This window comes from Scyliorhinus canicula, chromosome 18, assembly GCF_902713615.1.
Source record: "Scyliorhinus canicula chromosome 18, sScyCan1.1, whole genome shotgun sequence".
Taxonomy (NCBI): domain Eukaryota; kingdom Metazoa; phylum Chordata; class Chondrichthyes; order Carcharhiniformes; family Scyliorhinidae; genus Scyliorhinus; species Scyliorhinus canicula.
In genome coordinates, this window is record NC_052163.1 from 38,814,830 (window position 1) to 38,837,723 (window position 22,894).

The window sequence follows — 22,894 nt, forward strand, 5'->3', positions numbered from 1 at the left end:
GGAGATGGGATGCACTCCCGCTGTCGCTGGCAGGGAGGGTGCAGACTGTAAAGATGACAATCCTCCCTCGATTTTTGTTTATTTTTCAGTGCCTGCCGATCTTTATCCCACAGTCCTTCTTCAAAAGAGTTAACGGGCTGATCATGAGCTTCGTCTGGGCGGAAAAGTCTCCACGGGTGAAGAAGGCGATGTTGGAGAGGAACCGCAGCGAGGGAGGGCTGGCTTTGCCGAGTCTGGTCAATTATTACTGGGCGGCCAACATCGCTATGATAAGGAAGTGGATGGTGGGTACGGGGTCTATTTGGGAGCGGGTGGAGGCGGCTTCGTGCAGGGGCTCCAGTTTGGAAGCCCTGGTCACGGCTCCTCTACCGCTGCCGCCGGCCAAGTACACCACCAGCCCGGTAGTGGTGGCGACCCTGCGGATATGGGGCCAGTGGAGGAGGCATGTGGGGGAGATGGGGGCGTCTGTCTGGGCGCCAATCTGCGACAACCATCGGTTTGCCCCCGGCAGTATGGATGGGGGGTTCAGAGTATGGCGGCGAGCAGGGGCGGGAAGGGTGGGTGATATGTTCCTGGAAGGGAGCTTCGCGAGTTTGAGGAGCTTGGAGGAGAAATTTGGGTTGGTAAGGGGAAATTATTTTAGATACCTACAGTTGCGGGACTTTGTTCGTAGACAGGTCCCATCTTTCCCGCGCCTCCCGCCAATGGGGATCCTCGACAGAATAGTCTCTGGGAGGGAAGAAGGGGAGGGCAGTGTCTCGGGTATATATAAGGTGCTCATGAGGGAGGAAGGGTCCCAGACAGAGGAACTGAAACTTAAATGGGAGGAGGAGCTAGGTGGGGAAATGGAGGATGGGCTGTGGGCAGAGGCCCTGAGTAGGGTAAACTCGACCGCGACATGTGCTAGGCTCGGGCTGATCCAATTTAAGGTCGTTCACCGGGCCCATATGACGGTGGCTCGGATGAGTAAATTTTTCGGGATAGAGGACAAATGCGCTAGGTGCGCGGGAGGACCAGCGAACCATGTTCACTTGTTTTGGGCATGCCCTGAGCTGAGGGGGTACTGGGAGGGATTTGCGGGGGTCATGTCCCAGGTGCTAAAAACAAGGGTGGCGATGAGTCCAGGGGTGGCAATTTTTGGGGTTTCGGAAGACCCGGGCGTCCAGGGGGAGAAAGAGGCCGATGTGTTGGCCTTTGCTTCCCTGATAGCCCGGCGACGAATATTATTGGCGTGGAGGGATTCAAAGCCCCCGAAGACCGAGTGGTGGCTTGCGGACATGTCGAGTTTCCTGGGGATGGAAAAAATTAAGTTCGCCTTGAGGGGATCTGTGCAGGGGTTCACCCGGAGGTGGCAACCATTTATTGACTTCTTTGCGGGAGAGTGAGCGTCAGCAGGGGAGTGGGGGGAGGGGGGGGGTAGAGTAGAGTAGGAGGGAAAATATGGCGGGTAGAACCGGTGGGTGGGGAGCGGGCTTGTGCAATATGTTACGGTGGAAGTATTGAAAGTACGTGGATGTTTGCACATTTTTGCTTCCTTTCTGATGATGTCTGTAACTGTTTATAAAGCCAAAAACTACCTCAATAAAATTGTTTATTAAAAAAAAAGGTTGTGAGAGGGAGCTTTCGATATTTGTGTATCCAGGTGTCGCGGGTGTGGGAGCAGCTACATAAACTGAATTTGGGTCAGTTGGTAGATCAGATGAGGGGGGGACTCAGAGGTGGGATGCACTCCCATTGTCATTGGCGGAGATGGGTACAGACAGTTAAAATGTCCGTCCTCCCGAGGTTTTTGTTTGTTTTCCAGGTCCTCCCAATTTTTATTCCCAAGGCATTCTTCTAAAAGGTGAATGCAGAGATCTCGGGATTTGTTTGGGTGGTTAACACCGGTGAAAAAGGTGCTGCTGGAGCGGAAGCTTTGGCAGCATTATGCAAGGACATGAGTTTGGGGGCATTGTTAACAGTATCTCTGCCATTCTCGCTGGTTCGGTACTCCACAAGCCAGGTGGTAGTCTTTGCCCTGAGGATGTGGAGACAGTGGAGGTTTGTGCCCGGAGGGTTTATTGGTTATATTGTTGTGTTTTTGTTGAAATTTGATGTTTAAAATTGTTAAAATTATAAATGCCTCAGTAAAATATTTTCTTAAAAAAAAATAAAAAATAATGAAGTTGTTTGAAGTGAGATTAATCAATTGAGTCAACAGTCCCGTGTTTTCATTATCATATCGGCTTACGTACCAATGAGATCTCCTGACACATTGCTCATCTACACCAGTTTTTACAATATATGTTCCCCTTCTTGCAACTTTTCAGACAGAAATTTTAACTCTTTCCTACACCCTAACATTTAATTTTGTGAAACAAAAACAGAAAGTGCTGGACAACCTCAGTGGGCCTGACTGCTCTCAGAGCCAACATAGAGTCTAGATTACTCTTTGTCCCAGCTTTGAGAAAGTCATCCAGACTCGAAACTTTATCTCCACAGATGCTCTCAGGCCTGCTGAGACTCTCCAGCACTTTGCTCGTTTCAGATTCCAGCATCCGCAGTAATTTGCTTTTAACTGAATTTTATGGTTTGCCTTCCAATCTTTGTGTCACTCTGTGTTGGCTCTTATTGTTTGTATTGCTAGCTCTATTTTTCTTGTTGTTCTCTGAAAGAACAACAAGCAGAAAAGGTGAATGAATTAGTTAATGAACAAGTGTATTTAACTTTGCTGTTTCCAATTTGACACGCACACGCAAAAACTGCTAAATAAATAATGTTGTAATGCAATGAATGATCCCAAGCTGCTTCAGAGTATTAGGAATCAAAATATGACACTAAACCAAGTACAGCAAGATTCAGGCAGATGGCCAAGAGCTTAGTCAAAGAGGTAGTTTGTAAGGAGCATCTTAAAGATGAAAGGCAAGGCAGAGTAACTTAGGGAGGGAATTCCAGAGCTAGGGCCAGGTAGTTAGGTGCAGAGATCAATAATAGAGCAATTAAAACCAGGGGTGTTCAAGAGGCTGGTATTTGAGGAACACATATCTCAAGAGGGTTAGAGGAGATTATAGAGAGGGCGGGGCAAAGCAATTGAGGGATTTGAAAAATTGAGGTGCTGCTTAATCAGGAACCAATGTAGACCAGCCAGCACAAAATGATGGGTGAATTTGATACATGAAAGGAAATGGGCAGCAGAACTTTGGATGACCTCCAGGGTTGAATGTGGGAGGCTGGCCAGGCATGTGCTAGAACAGTTGAGTCTAGAGATAACAAAGGCACAGTGAGGATTTCAGCAGCAGAGGTGGACGCAGGGATGGAGTGATGTTATGGAGGTGATGTTAGATGGCCATAGTGATGTCAACGATACACGGTCGAATGCTCATCTTGGGGTCAAGGATGACACCAAGGTTGTGAACAGTCTGCTTCAGCATCAGTTATTTGCCAGGGAAAGGGATGAAACTGTAACCAGGAAAGAAGAGTTTGTTGTGGGGACTGAAGACTTCTCAATATTTAATTTGAAGAAATGCCTGCTCAACTTGTACTGCTCGTCAGACAAGCAGTCTGATAATTTAGCAACAGTGTAGGAGTAATGAGTGGTGGTAATGACATGGAGCTGGGTGTCTTCAATGCAAGTGTAAAAACAAACATGCTGCTTTCAGATGATCTCACCTAGAAGCAACATGTCGAGAGAAATGGGAGAGGGAGCCAATTATCCCTCTCAATATGCTTAAATAGTTAAGAATGGAAACTAAGTGAGAGCAGTCCCACTCAGCTGGACAATAATGGAAGATGCATTGGAGGAGGATGGTGGTCAACTATGTCAAAGGCTGCAGGCTGGTCACAAAAGGCAGGATAAATGGTTTACCTTTGGCACAGTCACACAGGATGTCATTTGTGCGAAGAGCCATTTTAGTACTGTGGTAAGAGTGCAAATCTGACTGGGGAGCTGGGTTCCAGGAAAGATGGGCACAGAATTAGGAGATGACAACCCATTCTAGAACTTAATAGAGGAAAGAGAGATCAGAGATTCATCAAGGATGGTGGGGTCAAGGGTTAATTTTGAGGAGGGTTGATGAAGATTTGAAGGTGTCAAGGACAATACCTGAAAAGATAGTATACCTGAAAAGGTAGTATCGTAGAAAATATCAGTTTATGTCGGAACCAGAAAGGCAAGTTGGGAGATCAGCAGCATGGTGGCAATGGGTTAAGGAAGCAGGACTCATGGACAAGATGTGCTTGGAAACGGCACAAGAGGAAATAATAAAGAAACTAGAATATGTTGCAACTCCAGGGCTAGGATGGGGAAGAGCTTTAGAGAAAATTTGGCCTGATGAGCTTGTGGAAGGAAGGGAAGTGGCAGAAGCAGCTGATAGGATGGTTTCAATCTTAGTGGAAAATAAATTCATGTTTGGACAAAGATGTCAAGAGTTGAAGGTGGGGAGATATGGGTGGGGTTAAAAATTTGATTTTCAGTAAAGAAAATATGGACTAGTCATGCCAGAAAGTTTGCTGCCCCAACTGATTCTTTTGAAGAGCTATTTGTTTTAATTACTTTTCTGTGACAAAGAAATATTCTGATACATGGGTTTAAGATCCAGTTTCATCAAGCTGTGCATCACCGACCTGTTCTCTAGGGTGGTAAACTAATTTCATTTTCTTCTGATCCTGCTCATCATTTTCAGCAGAATAACTGAATTATTTTAAATAATTAAATTCACTATTCATAACCTGTGTACTCCTCTCCGTACTGCAGTACCTAGAAAACTGCACACCTCGTGGAGTATATGGCTACACTATCCTTTAAGGAAGTGGGACACTGGGCTAATAATACAACTTTATGCAATGAACAAAGCATACTTTAATCAGAAAAAGTAATGACACTTTTGTGGCAGTCAGTTTAGCTTTGTAAATATCTTTGTTTATTCAAACCAACTCAGAAGAATAAGCTGTGATTCATGACCTGATCAGTGTTGAGGTTAATTGTCTTCACAACAGGATTTGGAAATCCTGTGTTTTGTGTGATCCAACGTGGCAAGCACATATCCATGCATGGTAAAGCACCAATAGCATGGTATTCTCCCAGTTGCTGCAGTTCCACTGGATACTATGCAGTGTTCCAGTTGATCATGTCCCCATGTATTAAGTGGCACAATTGTTAAGCAAATCTATCGACAGCTTCAGATTTTTATAAAGATTTCCAGTACTCATTTTGTCAGCTTTCCGTCAGGACAAAAGCACAATTCAACCAATAAAGAACATTAATTATACAAAAGCTGCAATGTGCAAGTCTGAGATGTATAGCAACTTGACTGCAGTTTGTTACAAGCACCCCTCCACCAAGTCCAAGTGTTCAACAGCACCAGGCAAAGACACCTGGGACAGAACGTAAATAGATGTTTTCTTTCTTTAATTGGCAAAGATCATATTTTGTTGAAAACATTGAAGCCAAGACACCAATGTTGGTCATATTCTTAACATGGTTATACAATGTCTGTTCAGAGACCATAAATGATTTGAAATTAAGGTGTTAACACCTACATTACAGTGAATGTTAAGGAAATGTCATACCAACACAAAGACTCAATTACTAATATTAGCAACATTAATTTCTCGGTTTAAACTATTTGCATATTATTCCAAACCACAATCAATAATAAAACTTCTATCCTTGCCCCCTCTTCATTCAGATACTATCCGTTTAAGATAGTATATGCAAACACAGAATTAGTGTTACATGTATGTTAATGATTTTCAGCTTTTTACTCCCCATCAGCTTACACAGCAGTTTGATTGCCTGATATCAAGTGAATCACCTACAGCTAAACACAGGAAAAACCAAAGCCATCTTACTATTCAGCTAAAATCCATATACTTGGTATTGGCTCCACTCTTTGCCTCAAGCTTGATCAAGCCATGAACAACCTTAGGCCTGGAACCGAGGTCCAAACCCCCTTTTACATTTTTGATATACCCTACCTTTGCTATTCCAGAGTATTCAAGCAAGCACTCCTATTTTAGGTCAGTCTCATTGACAGATGGTAATTGCCACTGCCTTCAAAATATCATTAGCGTTGTTATTTTGGCAAGCTTCTAAATACAACAAGCCAATCTTCCTGCTGGTATAATTTCAGTCACTATCACCGTAAGATCTTTCTCCAGTGAGAAATTGAAAATCAAACCAACAGACTCAGTTTAAATTTGAATTATTAAGCAAAATTATTTTATAAAAGGATAGATAGATATATATATATATATATATACACACACACACAAAGAAATCCGTCTCACTACTTGCTTAGAATGAAAATAATAAAATGTTTACATCTAACATTAAATTATTACATTACAGAAGACTTTTATTCATATGAAGCAACTTTTTCTTCCAATATTTCTCAACTCCAGGACCCCGCTACTCCATTTTAAACTTAGAATCAGATATCGGTTGCAGTATGGTGCAGGCCATTCAGCCGTCAAGTCTGTGCTAACTCCTGGCAACAGCAAACAAGGTGAACTCAGCCCAACGTATCACACAAGCTTGCCACCCCCACACTGATTCTGTATACACCTTCTGCTGCCTCAGGAAGGGAGCCAGAACTTTCAGAGACCCCTCCCACCCAGGCATTGCCTTCTTCCAGACCCCTCCATCAGGCAGAAGGTACAGAAGTCTGAAGACCTGCGCATCCAGACATAGAAACAGCTTCTTCCCCACAGCTACAAGACTCCTCAACGACTCCCCCTCAGACTGATCTGCTCCCTGTAAGAACACTATTCACAATGCCCTATGCTGCTCTAGCTCAGGTATTTGCTTTGTTTGGCCCCTTGTTCCGCACTGTAATTAATTAATCACTGTTTGTCGATGTACCATTTGTCAATGTTCTCTGTTGATTCTTTTTGTCTACTATGTACGTACTGTGTACGTTCCCTCGGCCGCAGAAAAATACTTTTCACTGTACTACGTTATATGTGACAATAAATCAAATCAAATCCCACTTCCCCACCTTTTGCCTCAGCCCTGCAATTGTTTTAGCTTTGATCTAACCCGCTTTTGAAAATCAGGCAGCACATTCAAAATTGTGGCCATTTGTCGCCTTATCGGTTTTTCCTCATATTGCTTTTGGTTCTTTTGTCAAACTTAAATCTGTGTCCTTTGGCTCTTGCCCTTCAGCCAAAAGGAATAGTTTTTCTCTCCCTCTACTCTTATCAAAACTGCTCAAGATTTTGAACACCACAATCAAGGCCTTGTTAAACTCTGTTTTTTTCATTTAAAAAGAATCAAACTGGAACTTCCCAGATGATTTTAGAAAACTGTAACCACCTTTATCTATTATACAGACAACTGAACAAATTAAATTTAGCCCTCACCCTGGCTATTCTGTATCAGCTCTGTGTATCCCAATGCACCGAGTTCAAAATCAGTGGTAATGTCACCACCAGTAAGTCAAGTCGCTCAGGCTCCGGGCACATGAATACAACTCCCATTATGGCAATTGGTGGAATTTTAATTCAATGAATAAATTTTGAATGTAAAGCTAGTTTCAGTAATGGTGACGATGAAACTACCATTGATTGTTGCAAAAACCCTTCTGGTTCACCCTTGCCTTGAAAAAGTAACTGTGCTTATTTACGAATTCCTCCATTGCCTTGCTTGCTGCTTTACTCTACTTCTGCAATGTCGGTGAGCCCTTTTTTACCCCATCCCACACCATGTTTCTAATTTTGTGATGGGCCTTTCAGATACATAGATCTTACCCTCTGCAATTTATTCCCCAAACCTCCCTGCCCTGCCTACCACCCTGCCCCCTTTAAAAATCCTCTGAAAAACTATCTTCCTGACCATGCTCTTTGTCACCTCTCCATTTCTACTACTGCTTATTTCATTTACTCATAAGTGCTTTGAGATTACTTTGAAAATGCTGTACAAAGGCAAGTCTGTTTTATTTTAATTGTATTATAACTAACAGGAAAATATGGTATCTTCAGCATCGATCCATTTTCCCCCTGGACGATTAGCTCATACCCTATTCTGTAATGCATTGAAAACAACAATTATCTCATTGGGAACTCTACATCTCTTGTAACAATTTTGTTTTTCCTTTCCCACATCCAAGCATTCTTACCTTAAATTACAACTTTTATAGCATAGATCACATTCTATATGCACTGAATACCAATGAGATTTGTTAATATTTCAGTTCTAAATACCAGATGTTTCAATTCAGTTATTAATTCTAATAAGCATTCCTTGGAATAAATCAGATATAAATTTTTAATGCCTTTTGGCCTTTGTGTTTGCACACATTCATCATAAAAGGGCTTTCGTGGTTTTCAGTAAGCATTAATTGATGACTCTCTGTCCAAATAATGGTCAAAACAGCTCTAATGGTGTCATTATTACTGGTAAAAAACCAACAGAGTAAAATTTGAGGCTGCCTGGAGGTCATATAAAGCACTAAAACACTGCATCTTCAGAAGCCAATTTGATGAAAGCTGGTTTCTGGTACTGATACTGGTTTCAAACAAGGAAATGAATAAAATGTTACAAGCATGGTTAACGATGGCAGTGCACTTTCATATCCAAGCAACCAAACTGAGGTCCCCGGGTCCTGTGGACATGATTCTGAAAGACCAGGCATCTACTTACATTTGATTTTTGCTCGTCTGTTCTGACTGAATTTTGTGGATCTGGTGATTGGGAAAGGGCTGTTCTAACACTGTCACTGATGAAGAAATCTGAAATCAGAACAGCGACTTGAAATATTTACAACTCATGGGAGCATGAATGAAATCTGTGTCTCCTGATACTCCAGTCCACGCTGCTGAGGATTTGAGGCTTCCCTCAAAGACATATTTAAGTGAAGAATTAGCACAAAGTTTTAAATCATATGCAGGAACCAAGTCAAAGAAGCGTTCATAATTCAACAGTATACATTAAGAATGGCAAATGCGTATTGAATGGTTTCAAGAGCAGATTCAAATGGGAACACGCAGCAAAAGAGAATCCTAATCATTGGAGATCATTCTATATTTTTAAAAAGAGGAACAAAAGCCATACCGCCCGTTCTGCAGCTCTTCCTGGACGCGTTGAGTTACTGGGCAGGCGTGTAGATTTCTGAATGAGTTCTTCCTCTTTCACATTCTTAATCTCTCATTGGCTCAGCTCACATCAGCACCCCTCCTCCTCCTCCTCCCAAAAAAAGCCTATCCACTGGGTAGGTGGCTTTAACTTTGTTTTTCCAACGTACCACCGCATAACGCAACAACCCTTATAGAGCCCTTTCCCTCCTTCAAACACAACACAACCTGAACAAAACTCCATCCCAAACAAAAAAAACTTATAAAGCTCCACCCCCATACACAAACCTTATAAAACTCCAACCCCATACACAATACGTCATAAACCCCACCCCAACACACAAAAACATTATAGAACTCCACCCCAACTCATAAACTTGTACAATTCCAACCCCAATCACAACACAACCCTGATAAAACTCCACCCCCATACACAACAAAACCTTCTAAAACGCCAGCCCCATATACAGCACAACCCTTCTAAAACTCCACCCCCATACACAAAACCTTATAAAACTCCAACCCCATACACACGTCATAAAACTCCACCCCCAACACACAAAAACATTATAGAACTCCACCCCAACTTAAAAACTTATACAATTCCACCCCCATATATAGCACAACCCTTCCAAACCTCTACCTCCATACACAACACAGGCTTATAAAACTCTACCCCATACTCATCCGTTCTGAAACTCCACCCTTTTCCCAAAACACAACGCTTATAAACCTCCACCCCAAAATTTCCTTCCCCCAAACAAAGACCATTATAAAACTGTACCCCCTCCTGCAGAATGTCATCCCCAAAACACCCCGCCCCATCCCTACCACCATAAGGATCAAATTACGGTCGGTGTCCCACAATTAACAGGAGTTCGTGAATTAACAAAGAAAAATAACAGGTCAGACTTTGGATATCATAAAAATCACATGAGGGGTATCACTTTTCTATAAACTGCGTTTTGAGATGAAGAGCTTTAGCTGGATTTTCATTTTAAAGCTCTGGTAAAAGTAAAACAGACGCTGAAAGCTTCGGCTGGGGGTGTTTTATTGAGCTGTGAGGAGGGGGTATGTGTGGGGAAGCGCCCGGCAGCTATACTGTGCGGCCAATACGTGCCACTTGTCAGGTTGGCAATGTCGCTGTTGAGAAGGGGAGGCGGCGCCAGTGTGAAGGACGGGGCGTCCTGCGGCAGCCTGACTCATAGCCGAGGCTGTGCCGGAGACAGTGACACTGCACGAGGGGAGGGCTCAACACACTGAAAGGAAAGATGGCATTAAACAGCAAACGCTTCTTCATGACATGTCGGTGAAATCTTTCATTCCTGGCGTTGACCCGCAATCGGTGTATACAATAAGCTCACTCGCTCAGCTTGCCAGCATTCGGAAGTCCCCTAAAGAAAACTAAGGTGATTTATTTGTGTATTTATGATCTAGCATTAGCTTGTCGTATTGCCTCGGACTGCTTTTAAACTGTGCTTTTGTCTGCCCTGGAGGATGTTCAGAGATAACCGGGGTGTTTGCTGCGATTTGTGGAGGTGGACTCCGGTCATTTGGAGATGTGAGCAGCAGCCTCTGGTCTCCTTGCTGTTAAATATCCGCGGGCGGCCGGCCGGGCTGTGTGTGTGTGAACTGCCCGCCAAGTGCTCGCTCCCTCAACTTCAAAGCTGTCTCTTTGCACCCCCAGAGCTTTGTGGACACGAGCGCTGAACGACTGCCCCGGGGGCCAGATCCGCACCGTGGAGGAAGAGAAGCCAGCAGTGCGGTGGGGAGGTGGAAAAGGTCCTTCGGTAGACATGAAGTGCGATAAATGCACGAAAGATGTGAGGAAAAATTCCTTTGTCCTTGATTAGTTACCTTCCTCTTTTTTTTTCTTGCTCTTTGCCTTCGATTTGTGACAGTGCTGAGATGAGCACGTTTGAGAGATTTTTGTTATTGTCGTACAGCACCTTTCTCTGACGAGCTGAATTTTGTGTTTGATTTTAGAAATGCACCAAAAAGCAGAAAAATAATGAAAACGAAAGTCGGGTCAACGACACCAAGAACGCCACCACCAGCGAAATAGACGAGGTGAGGCACCTAGAGAGAGGCTAATATTATGAATTTTTAAAAAAATGTCTTGTTACTGAATTACACTTTTTTTGACAGGAAAGTGAATTTCATCGACTAGCAAATGCCAAAATCTTTCTTAGTGATTGCCTGGCTTGTGATAACTGCGTGACCTCAACAGAGAGTCGGCAAATCGCCCAACAGTGTCAAGAGGAGTTTTTCACGGTTCTCGGCCTCAATCAGGTAAAATAAATGGACAGTAAGGCATTCTTATATTGCTGGCAATTATAATGGCGAGTTTAAAGGCGTGTTGGAGTCGAAAGTCAAATCCAACAATTTATGGCAAGGCACAGATAACCATCAATTACAAATCACCACCAATCTCTTGCTGTCAATCACATTGCTGAATTTGCATTGTAAATATAGTTTAAACCTGTCACAAAGTTAGGGCTGATATTGTATAACCTAAGGAGACTTTTTAAGACCAGATTTCTGTTCCTGCTTTGCCAGAGTTCTTGGAGACCCAGAAAGGGAAGAGTTGAACTGCGGCGTCTGACTCCATAGGTAGTAAATGGTCTGGAGAGGTTATAACATTTTTAATATGTCTTCCAAAATCTCCCTTTGACTCATGTTGTTTCTTCCAATCTCTCTCTCTCTCTCTCTCTGCTTAATTTGAACCCCCCATTTCTTCTATGGTTTTCATTTTGTTTCACTCTCCTCTACTGTGGTTGATAGACTAGTTATAGTCCTTCACCGAGGTCCCAGTGAAGGACCTTGCCCTGTCATGCTATTGTCAGTTTGCACTTCCGAACTTTATTGAAACTGGAGGTGAGGCGAGGGGGGTTGGGGGTGGGGGTGGAAATCCAGCTCATGTTGTTTAACAAAGGTGCCATTCCCCAATAGATTCTCGACCACAGCAACTTCAAATTTGTGTCACTAGCAACTGAAAACTAAGAAGTATCAAAGTACCATTGAAGTACACTGTGTCAGACAGAAGTGACCTTTGTGGATTTTCTGCAATAAGAATTTGTGATGATTGATTTCAGGTGGTTTATAATAAAGGTAACTCCTTAATTGTAATCTAATTGACAAGTTTGAGAATAGCAGGCGATCTTTCATTCGGTAAAGAGACCAATGTCCATATGATGAAAAGACAAGCGAATCTACAATGTGAGCTGTTTCCATTTTGTCCAAATGAATCATTGTTAGTATATCCTTCAACAGTTGGCGGTTTCAAAAGTGCCTGAATTAGCAGGCAGTAGTATAGTTCCAAGTTCAGGTCTACCACCGAATGCCCATTTGAATGTCCGTGAACTTTAAATGTATGTAGTGACTGTGCAACAAAATACATTAAATATAGTTTCTTTTCTGGCTTCAATGCTTGACCTAGGTGCAATATACACAGGCCTGCACAAGTATTTGTGGAACAGCCTGGCACCATCTGCAGCATGTTCTGTTAACCCAACCTTCCTTTTAAGAACTGTTGAGGCAAAGGTGATTGACATAGCACTCATTTAATATGTACCTGCACACCTTTATTTAAGAATCTGGCAAGTTTTGGCTTGCGTCAAGATACGGATTACAATTCAGGTTCTTTCACAAGTGAGTGTTGTACCTGGATAGTGGGATGTGTTCAAAGGCTAATGAGAGCAACATTGAAAATGATCTATTTGTGCCCATAGAAAAGGGTGGTTCTTTGTATTATTTACTTAAACAGGGATAGAAGGAATGAATGCACAAATCTTCAAAAAGCAGGACTAGACTATACAGGCCACCACCTGAATCAAAAAGTTACGGTTTGAGTTTGAGGCGGCACGGTGGTTAGCACTGTTGCCTCACAGTACTCGGGACCTGGGTTCAATTCCAACATCTGGTGACTGTGTAGAGTTTGCACTGCGTGGGTTTTCTCTGGGTGCTCCAGTTTCTTCCCACAGTCTAAAGAGGTGCAGGATAGGTGGATTGGCTATGCTAAATTGTCCCTAAATGTCCAAACATTAGGTGGGATTACAGGGATAGGGTGGGGATTGGGTCTGTGTAGGGTGGTCTTTCAAATGGTGGGTGCTCCAGTTTCTTCCCACAGTCCAAAGATGTGCAGGATAGGTGGATTGGCTATGCTAAATTGCCCCTAAATGTCCAAACATTAGGTGGGATTACAGGGATAGGGTGGGGATTGGATCTGTGTAGGGTGGTCTTTCAAATGGTCGGTGCAGCCTCAATGGGCTGAATGGCCTCCTGCACTGTAGGGATTCTATTCTATTCTAACTTTAATTTCTACTGGAATTTCATTTCCTCTGCTTATGGTTGCTGGTTTCGTGGAGAATTTTAATTTAGAAAATTAACAAGCTATAATATCCATTGGGGCTTTAACAGAGTGGAATTTAAATCTCTTTTGAGATTAAATATTTTTACATGTCTCTCAAATTTGATTGAGTCTTTTGAAGGCCTAACTAAGAAGGTGGATGAGGGCAGTGCAGTCGATGTTGTCTACATGGACTTTAACAAGTCCTTTGACAAGGTACCGCGTGATAGGTTGTTGCATAAGGTTAAATCTCAGGATTCAGGGTGAGGTAGCCAATTGGATACAAATTCGGCTTGACGACAGAAGATAAAGGGTGGTTGTAGAGAATTGTTTTTCTGGAGACCTGTGACCAGTGGTGTGCTCTGGGATCAGTGCTGGGTTTGTTAATTATATTAATGATTTGAATGAGAATTTAGGAGGCATGGTTAGTAAGTTTGCAGATGACACCAAGATTGGTGGCATAGTGGACAGTGAAGAAGGTTATCTAGGATTAATTGGGCCAGCGGGCAGATGGAGTTTAATTTGGCTAAATGTGAGGTGATGCATTTTGGTAGTACAAATAGGGGCAGGACCTACTCAGTTAATGATAGGGTGTTGGGGATAGTTATAGAATAAAGAGATCTAGGATTACAGGTTCAGAGCTATAGCTCCTTGAAAGTGGAGTCACAGGTGGACAGGATGATAAAGAAGGCATTCGGCATGCATGGTTTCATTTGTCAGAATATTGAATACAGAAGTTGGGACGTCTTGCTGAAACTGCACAAGACATTAGTAAGGCCACACTTGGAATACTGTGTACAGTTCTGGTCACCCTATTATAGAAAGGATATTATTAAAGTAGAAGGAATGCAGAAAAGACTTACTGGGATGCTGCCAGGACTTGATGGTTTGAGATATAAGAGGAGGCTAGATAGACTGGGATTTTTCCCTGGAGCGTAGGAGGCTTGGGGGTGATCTTATAGCAGTCTATAAAATAATGAGATATAGTAGATAGTCAACATCTTTTCCCAAAGGTAGGGATGTCTAAAACTAGAGGGCATAGGTTTAAGGGGAGAGATACAAAAAGGTCCAAAGGGGCAATTTTTTTAGAGGGTGGTGAGTGTCTAGAACGAGCTGCCAGAGGCAGTGGTAGAGGTGGGTACAATTTTGTCTTTTTAAAAAGCATTCAGACAGTTATATGGGTAAGATGGGTACAGAGGGATATGGGCCAAATGCGGGCAATTGGGACTACTAGCTTAGTGGTAAAAACAGGGCGGCATGGGCAAGTTGGGCCGAAGGGCCTGTTCATGCTGTAAACCTCTGTGACTATGTCACTTGAGGGCAAGGATTGAATTAATTGATTTGGCTGTCCTTAACATGCACAACAGAGAGTTTGAATGTTAGATGCAGCCTGTAATTATAGCGATTTCACCTTGATTACAAGCCAGTTGTATCATTTTGGGTAAATGTATTCTATAAAGACTTTGGATTGTACTGATTTTTACCCTGATCGAGGATAATCTTTGAAAAGCAGAATACATTGATGTTATTTAGAACTTGCTGAATCTTCAGTATGAATTAAGTGGAGTAGTTTTAGTTCCATGTCAAGTTGGCGACTGATGGAAAGCCTCTTTTAATTAGGTAGATCTTTTATGCTGCAGGGCAGCATGGTAGCATTGTGGATAGCACAATTGCTTCACGGCTCCAGGGTCCCAGGTTCGATTCCCGGCTTGGGTCACTGTCTGTGCGGAGTCTGCACATCCTCCCTGTGTGTGCGTGGGTTTCCTTTGGGTGCTCCGGTTTCCTCCCACAGTCCAAAGATTTGCAGGTTAGGTGGATTGGCCATGATAAATTGCCCTTAGTGTCCAAAATTGCCCTTAGTGTTGGGTGGGGTTACTGGGTTATGGGGATAGGGTGGGGGTGTTGACCTCGGCTAGGGTGCTCTTTCCAAGAGCCGGTGCAGACTCGATGGGCCGAGTGGCCTCCTTCTGCACTGTAAATTCTATGAGATTACTTCAGAATAAACCTCATGATGTAATATTTTATGCTATACCTGCTCGGTACAGTAATATCACATCAGAACATGTGACCTGAGGTTTTTTTTGGATGCAATGAGTATTTTAATTTATGTCAGTTTGAATTGTTTTTTTATACTTTCATGGGATGTGTGCATTGCTGTCAAGGCCTCTATCTGTTGCCCATTCCTAGTTGCCTTTTGAGAAGGTAGTGGTAAGTCACCTTTGGTGTGGGTACATTCACAGTGCTGTTTGGAAGAGTGTTCCAGGATTTTGACCCCTGTGAAAGGACACTGATAGAATTTCAAGTCAGATGGTGTGTGACTTTGAAGAGAAACTTCAATGTGGTGGTGTTCCCATACATCTGCTCCCTTGCTCGGGTATAATACTGGAGCATTTTCCTGTCGTTGCCAGGTTTGTCTGTTTTCCAGATGGTGTGGGGAATAGACTTGCATGGGTCCTAGTTATGCCTCCTTCTGTGGGGTATGTGGCGCATTATTTGTTCCTCTGCTGCTCTGGCCCTACTCCAATTCTTTTACTGGTATATTGTGACCGTACAGATGCCATATCCCGCTCTTACTCCAGAACCGGAAAATTTCATCAACTTTACTTCCAATTTTAAAAAGGACCTGCAAAGATGGAACACACTCCCGCTCTCCCTCGCGGGGAGAGTTCAGACGATCAAAATGAACGTACTGCCCAGGTTCCTCTTCCTGTTTAGATCCATTCCGATCTACATCCCCAAGGCCTTTTTCAAAGCGCTGGACAAACTCATCATGGCGTTCGTATGGGGGGGTAAAAATGCTAGGATCCCAAAGAAGGTCTTACAAAAAACAAAAACCAGGGGAGGGCTAGCCCTCCCGAATCTACAATTCTACCACTGGGCAGCAACAGCCGAGCGAGTAAGGGGATGGATCCAGGAGCCAGAAGCTGAGTGGGTGCGTGCGGAGGAGGCCTCCTGCATGGGAACCTCCCTCCGGGCCCTCGCCACGGCAGCACTCCCATCCCCACCCAAAAAACACTCCAGCAGCCCAGTGGTGACAGCCACCCTCCAATCCTGGAACCAACTGCGGCAGCAACTTGGCCTGACCAAAATGTCGAACAGGGCTCCCATCTGCAACAACCATAGGTTCACACCAGCACTGACTGACGCCACCTTCAAAAGGTGGAGGCAGGACGGGGGGACACTGACAGTCAAGGACCTATACACGGACGACAGGATCGCAACACTGGACGAACTGACAGAGAAATTTCAGCTAGCTGGGGGGAACGAGCTACGGTACCTGCAGCTCAAAAACTTCCTACGAAAGGAGACAAGGACATACCCACAACCGCCACGACGGACACTACTGGAAGACCTACTGGACGCAAGTATCCTACAGAAAGGGAACTGTAGTGACATGTATGACCGACTGGTAGATAGGGACGACACCGTACTGGACGCAACAAGAAGGAAATGGGAGGACGACCTGGGGATGGAGATAGGGTGGGGACTCTGGAGCGAAGCACTGCATAGGGTCAACTCCACCTCCACGTGCGCAAGGCTCAGCCTGACGCAACTAAAAGTGGTACATAGAGCCCACTTAACGAGAAACCGTATGAGTAGGTTCTTCCCGGAGGTGGAGGACAAATGTGAGCGGTGCCAGAGAGGCCCGGCCAACCACGCCCACATGTTCTGGTCTTGCCCCAGACTTGTGGAGTACTGGACAGCCTTCTTCGAGGCTATGTCCAAAGTGGTGGGAGTGAGGGTGGAGCCATGCCCGATAGTGGCGGTCTTCGGGGTTTCAGAACAGCCAGATCTATTCCTGGGGAGGAGGGCGGACGCCCTTGCCTTTGCCTCCCTGATCGCCCGCCGTAGAATCCTGTTTGGCTGGCGGTCAGCAGCACCGCCCAGAGCTGCGGACTGGCTGTCCGACCTCTCGGAATCTCTCCAAATGGAGAAAATCAAATTTGCCATCCGAGGGTCGGACGACGGCTTCCACAGAACGTGGGAGCCATTCATGCAACTGTTCCGGGACCTATTTGTGGCCAATGTACAAGAGGAAGAATAGTCGGGGGAAGGTAGCGGGAGGGGGGGGGGGGGGGGCTACAGGTTCGGTACGGGGGTTTGATGGCTAGCTAAGGCCCAAAACCAAACTAAATAAACATGTTGAGGGGGGGGGGGGGGCGCAGTTACTACTACGAAGATGCTTACCTGTAAATATGTATGTTAATTTTTGCGTGTTTTTTTTTTTCTCTCCTAACAATTTGTAATTTGTTCAATATAAAATATGAAAACTGAATAAAAACATTTATAAAAAAAAACTTTACTTCCAATTTTCACCCTTCTCTCCTTTCACGTGGTCCATCTCTGATAGTTCCCTTCCTTCCTTGACTGCTCTGATTCCATTTTTTGCGATAGGCTGGCCACTAATATTCATAGTAAACCCACCAGCTACATTGACTACCTCAACAACACTTATTTATACCCTGCCTCCTGTCAGGACTCCACTCCCATTCTCTCACTTTCTCCATCTCCGTTGCATTTGTTATGATGTAATCTTCTACAACAGCTCTCCTGATACTTATGAAGACACCATCCTCCCCCACCCACTGTAGTTGACAGGGCCCTCAATCGTGTCGGATCCATTTCTCGCCCTTCTGTTTTTACCCCTTCCTCCCAGAACTGTACTAGTGTTTCCTTTTTCCTCGCTTTCCACCCCACCAGGCTGCATATTCAAAGGATCACCTTCCTCCATTTCTAGCATGATGCCACCAACAAACACATGTTCCCTTCACTCCCCTGTCAGCATTCCAAAGGGACGGTTCTCCCTGTGACACGTTGGTCCGTTCCTCAATCACCCCCAATACCTCGTCCCTTTCCCATGCAATCACGAGTTGTGTCACCTGCCCTTTTACATCTTCTCCCCATTCAGGATCCCCAACGCTCTTACAGGTGTAGCACTGATTTACATATACTTGTAATTCAGCAAACGTTATTCATTGCTCATAATGGACTCTACTCTGGGAAGACCAAATAGGGATTGGGGTACATCGTTTTACTGAAAACCTCCAGAGAGTCCGCAGCCAGTATCCCGAGCTTCTGGTTGTTTGCCATTTCATTCACCACCGTACTCTCACACTCCCATTTCTAATGTGGAGATGCTTGCATTGACTGGGGTGAGCACAGTAAGAAGTCTTACAACACCAGGTTAAAGTCCAACATGTTTGTTTCAAACACTAGCTTTCGGAGCACTACTCCTTCCTCAGGTGGAGGAATTCACATTCCCCTGAGGAAGGAGCAGTGCTCCGAAAGCTAGTGTTTGAAACAAACATTTTGGACTTTAACCTGGTGTTGTAAGACTTCTTACTGTACTCCCATTTCTGTCCTCTGCCTGCTGCAGTGTTCCAGTGAAGCGCAGCACACACTATAGGAACACCACTTCATCTTCCATTTAAGCACTTTTCTGCACTTAACATTGAGATCAGAATTGCGGAACTTAGGACTGTGAACCAATTCCTTCATTTTTCTTTCTGTCATGTAACCATCCTCACCTTGTTTTGTTTTTGCTTGCAGACCGAGCTGCTCATTCCACCATTGACTCTCGATCTAGACCAATGCTTTGTTTCTTTACTACAACCATTACCACTCCATTTGCCTTTTGTTCCATGGCAGCTTTGTCAAATAATCACCCCTTTCCCAGAGCTTCCCTTTTGTTCTTTCTGTCCACCCCAACATCTCTATTGTCCTCCAGTTCTGAAGAAGTCATTTGATTCCAAGCGTTAACTGTTTTTCTCTCCATCGATGCTGCCACAACAGCTGAGTATTTGCAGCACATTCCTGTTTATATATTGCTCTTCCTTCATAATTGTTTAATGAAAATCTTGGAACTCGCTAACTAATAAGACTTCAGTCCATGTAGTGAAGGCCATCACCTTGTCGAGGATATCTCCGGATGGACGCTGAAATGCTGTCCTTAGCCATGATGTGCTTGCACCAAGAATCAAAAACCTATCTAAGCAGTCAACTATATTTAATACATCTGAATGAAATATATAAGTTCTTAAATTTTTAAGTCAGGCATTTATTGTACCTCATTTGCCAAACAAATTTTAATTGTTTGTAATACAGAACATAGTGAAAAGTAGCAATTATAATTCAGAGGTTTGAAAAGAGCAAAGAATGCCCTTTTTTCCTAAGTCACATTCAAAGGATTCACTTATTCATACAAAGATCCAAGCTATTTGTATTCTAGCATATTCATGATTGCATTTATGAAATGTCATTGCAGTACAATTGGCTGACTTGTGATGACGCGAATGGAATAGCTATAATAAGAATTGTTTCAGTGGTTAGTAATGATTTTTAAATTGTAATTGAAATGGATTGCTCTTGGGTGGGTGTCTCAATAATTACAGGTAAAGCTGGAATATTGTACTCTTATAGGCTACTTACTGGTGTAAGTGTTTCTATGGGATCAAACTCTTAAACACTTGAATGAGTTATTTATGCAGTCGAGATTGCTTTGTGATTATTATTGTCCAACATTTTTGCATTCAATCTGTGATTTGCGAATCATGTTATTTTATTGGCAATATCTCGTACTGCAAATATGGAAATCGGCTTGAGTGCAGGCATCAAATGTAGCAACTTGATATTGTTATTCAATTTTCTCTCCATCCCTCCAGAAGATGATGACTTTTGTGTGCCAACTCCTTTACATCATCCATATATGGGGTTATACAAAGTCAGCAATTATTGTTTGTCCATGGAGGATACCATAGTTGAGCCTAATTCTCAGATCACACAACTATACTTTCAATGAGCCTGTATAACTCGGAGCACTCTTGAACCTTTTCTTCTCTCATCCTGTCCCAGCAGTCTTTCTCCTCCTCCTCCTCCTCCCCCTCCTGAGAGTCTGCTTCAATACTCTACATAGCAGTCCCTAGGCCTCCACCCAATCTAGGTTTGAAGCCTGGGAGATGCAATTCTAGCAGCTCTTTAAGTATAAAGTAACTACTTATTGATTAATGGGTTTGGCTAATGGATATGTCCTTTCCTTTTTATGCAGAGATGTGATGTATCCAAACACAAAGTGCTGGTAGTTTCAATTTCCCCTCAGTCTGTACCCTATTTTGCTGCAAAGCATTGTATAAACGTTACCGAAGTAATCCAAAGACTTTCTGGATTCTTGAAAGGCCTTGGTAAGTAATATTGATTTTAATATTTCTTTTGGCGTCAATCCAATTGATTGCAATATGCAACATCTAAACGGAAGCGACAGTAAACCTAAGATATTCAATTACCAGGTGGAAATTATCAATTTATTTTTCTATTTTCAAGAATCTTTTCTTGAGCAAATAATTTATTTTGTAAGAAAGCAAGCATGTGACATTTTAGTGTACTACTTCCAAACAGTTAGCACCAGTCCTGGACAACGGGGGCATGATTCTCCCATGCCACGCCGTATGGGAGAATCACCGTGCGCGCCAATTTTTCCCATGGCGCCAATTCAACGCCGTTCCGCAATTCTCCCAGGCGGCGAGAACGGCATCATCAAGGTTGGCTTCCTTGGCAGGACCGTGGCGAAGACACGCTTCCAAGTGCAGGTCACGCTGATGGGCCGAGGCAAGTTGCTCCTCAAGTGCGCGGTGGATGGAGACTGTGGGCAGGGCGAAGCTTGCATGTGTGTCTGCAGCGGTACAGGGCAGCCGGGGCACCCATGTATCCCATGGTCCCTGGCTGTTGAGGTGCCAAAGCGCCATCGTTGACCGTGTTGTTGTTGTCGACTCTTCCCCCCCCCCCCCCCCCCCCCAATTCGTGTAGGTCGTGCTCGCGCACCATTCAGCAATGTTTGCGGGAGTGGCTGGCCTGCAGGTAGCCATTTTTGCCGTCGACAAAGGCAACAACCTCCCGCTGCGATTCTGCGACGCCACCCAGCACGTGGCCAAGGCCGCCGATACTCTTGGCAATGGCCTGCTGAGACTGGGCCAGACCCCGTGGCGGCAATGTCCAGTTGGCTCTGGCACATGGCTGCCTGTGAGAGGGCAGCCCTGTCCTGGGCCACGGATGACGTGTCCACATCAAGCCCCACGCCTTGCAGAACCTGACCCATGGCCGAAACCGCGGATGCCACCCGTGCGGTGTCGGCCTGGGTGGCAGCCATAACTGGCACCAGTCCCTGCTCCTGGACGCGGATGGAGTCCTCCAACCACGTCTGTAGTTGCTGGAAGACGCCCGTCATCCCGTTGTCCACTCCCAGGGTTTCCAAATGCATCTGGTTTGTGGGTGGGTCCAGGAACCCGGGAGCTGTCTGGGCGGCAGCTGTGTGCTGGGCCTGGGCTGCCCTCCGACCGTCCAGCCCCTCGGCTGCTCCTACCTCCACCTGCGGTACCGGATCGGCTGTGTGGTGCGCAGCAGTAAGTGACCCCGAAGCCTCATCACTTATGTGCCCAACCGAGTTGAGTGTATCTGCGATGGTGGACATTGTGGGTGACAGCAATGCCGCAAACACAAGCTAATCATCTGTCCCTAGGTGTGGGGCTCCTGGGTCGATCTTTGGACCTGCGTTACTAGTCTGCGGCCCACGTTAGGTGCCGTGTCCAGTATGTGCGTCACTGTCCCGGCTCGCGGCCCTCTCCTCGCCTGACTCACGGCCATCAGTGTCCTCAATGTCTGTCGTCTCTTCATCCCTGTCGTGTCTGTCCGTCCTCTGTGCGCCCCCCTCCAGTGCCACAGCCTCAGGGGAGGGCCCCCTGTCAGTCTTCCTTGCCCCCTCTGCCGTGCGCCTGTGGGGGCGGATGTGCTTGCATCTGGATGGCGGGGGCTTCTCCGCAACGTCCCTGGGCCTGCTGATGACAATAAGGCATGTATCATTAGACACCTGGAGTTGGGTGTGGTGGGTGGGGGGGCATTGTGAGTGGGTGCAGTGTCGGGGGGGGGGGGGGGGGGTAAGGGGTGGAGGGCATTGACACTGCACCCACTCACAATGCCCTCCACCCCCTTACCCCCCCCCCCCCCCCCACCACTGCACCCACTCACAAAGGGGTTTAGGGGGGGGTATGTGTCACGGAGTGGGTTGAAAGGGGGGGCTTGGGGGCAGTGGTAGGGGGTGCAGTGTGAAGGGGGGAGGAGGTAAGTACCCCAGGGGAACCCTCTGGGTACTTACCCTGGCAGCCCTCGTGAGGTTGTGGAGCTTCTTGCGGCATGGTTCTCCAGACCAGGGGGTGTGCCTCACAGCGCTTACCGCGGTGCCCACCTCACGCCAGCCGCGCCTCACAGTGCTAGCTGGTTGCCGGTGCCCACGTTTTGGACACAAGATGGCCCTGCGCTCTTCCACGGCGTCCAGCATCGTGTCCAGATCACTGTCCCTGAACCTGGGAGCGGCACGGCGGGGCTCAGCCATCTCCATCGGTCGGGTCCTCTGTGCGCGGATCACGCACTTTAAATGACACGTCTCGGTATCATCCGGTCGTCACGCGATGGCGACGCCACTCTGGCGCCACGCCCACCGCGTTTCTC

General features: G+C 45.3%; 2 protein-coding genes across 4 annotated transcripts in view; one reads left to right on the forward strand and one right to left on the reverse strand.

Annotated features, from left to right (window-relative positions):
- Positions 1-9,584, reverse strand: part of LOC119953167 (cytochrome b-245 chaperone 1) — a 29,376-nt gene extending 19,792 nt beyond the window's left edge. The window contains exons 1-2 of one of the 2 annotated variants that reach the window (XM_038777117.1): positions 9,032-9,584; positions 8,621-8,709 (exon numbers count right to left, since the gene is read on the reverse strand). The gene's annotated coding sequence lies outside the window, so the exon portion shown is untranslated. The remainder of the gene's footprint in view (positions 1-8,620; positions 8,710-9,031) is intronic. The other variant, XM_038777116.1, reaches the window with a different exon arrangement.
- Positions 9,585-9,819: 235 nt separating this feature from the next.
- narf (nuclear prelamin A recognition factor) overlaps positions 9,820-22,894 on the forward strand; it is a 45,126-nt gene continuing 32,051 nt past the window's right edge. The window contains exons 1-5 of one of the 2 annotated variants that reach the window (XM_038777110.1): positions 9,820-9,956; positions 10,739-10,874; positions 11,038-11,121; positions 11,200-11,343; positions 20,445-20,577. In XM_038777110.1, coding sequence (XP_038633038.1) covers positions 10,848-10,874; positions 11,038-11,121; positions 11,200-11,343; positions 20,445-20,577 — 388 coding nt within the window. In that variant the 5' untranslated portion in view covers positions 9,820-9,956; positions 10,739-10,847. Of the gene's footprint in view, positions 9,957-10,220; positions 10,461-10,738; positions 10,875-11,037; positions 11,122-11,199; positions 11,344-20,444; positions 20,578-22,894 lie in introns of those variants that run through there. The other variant, XM_038777109.1, reaches the window with a different exon arrangement.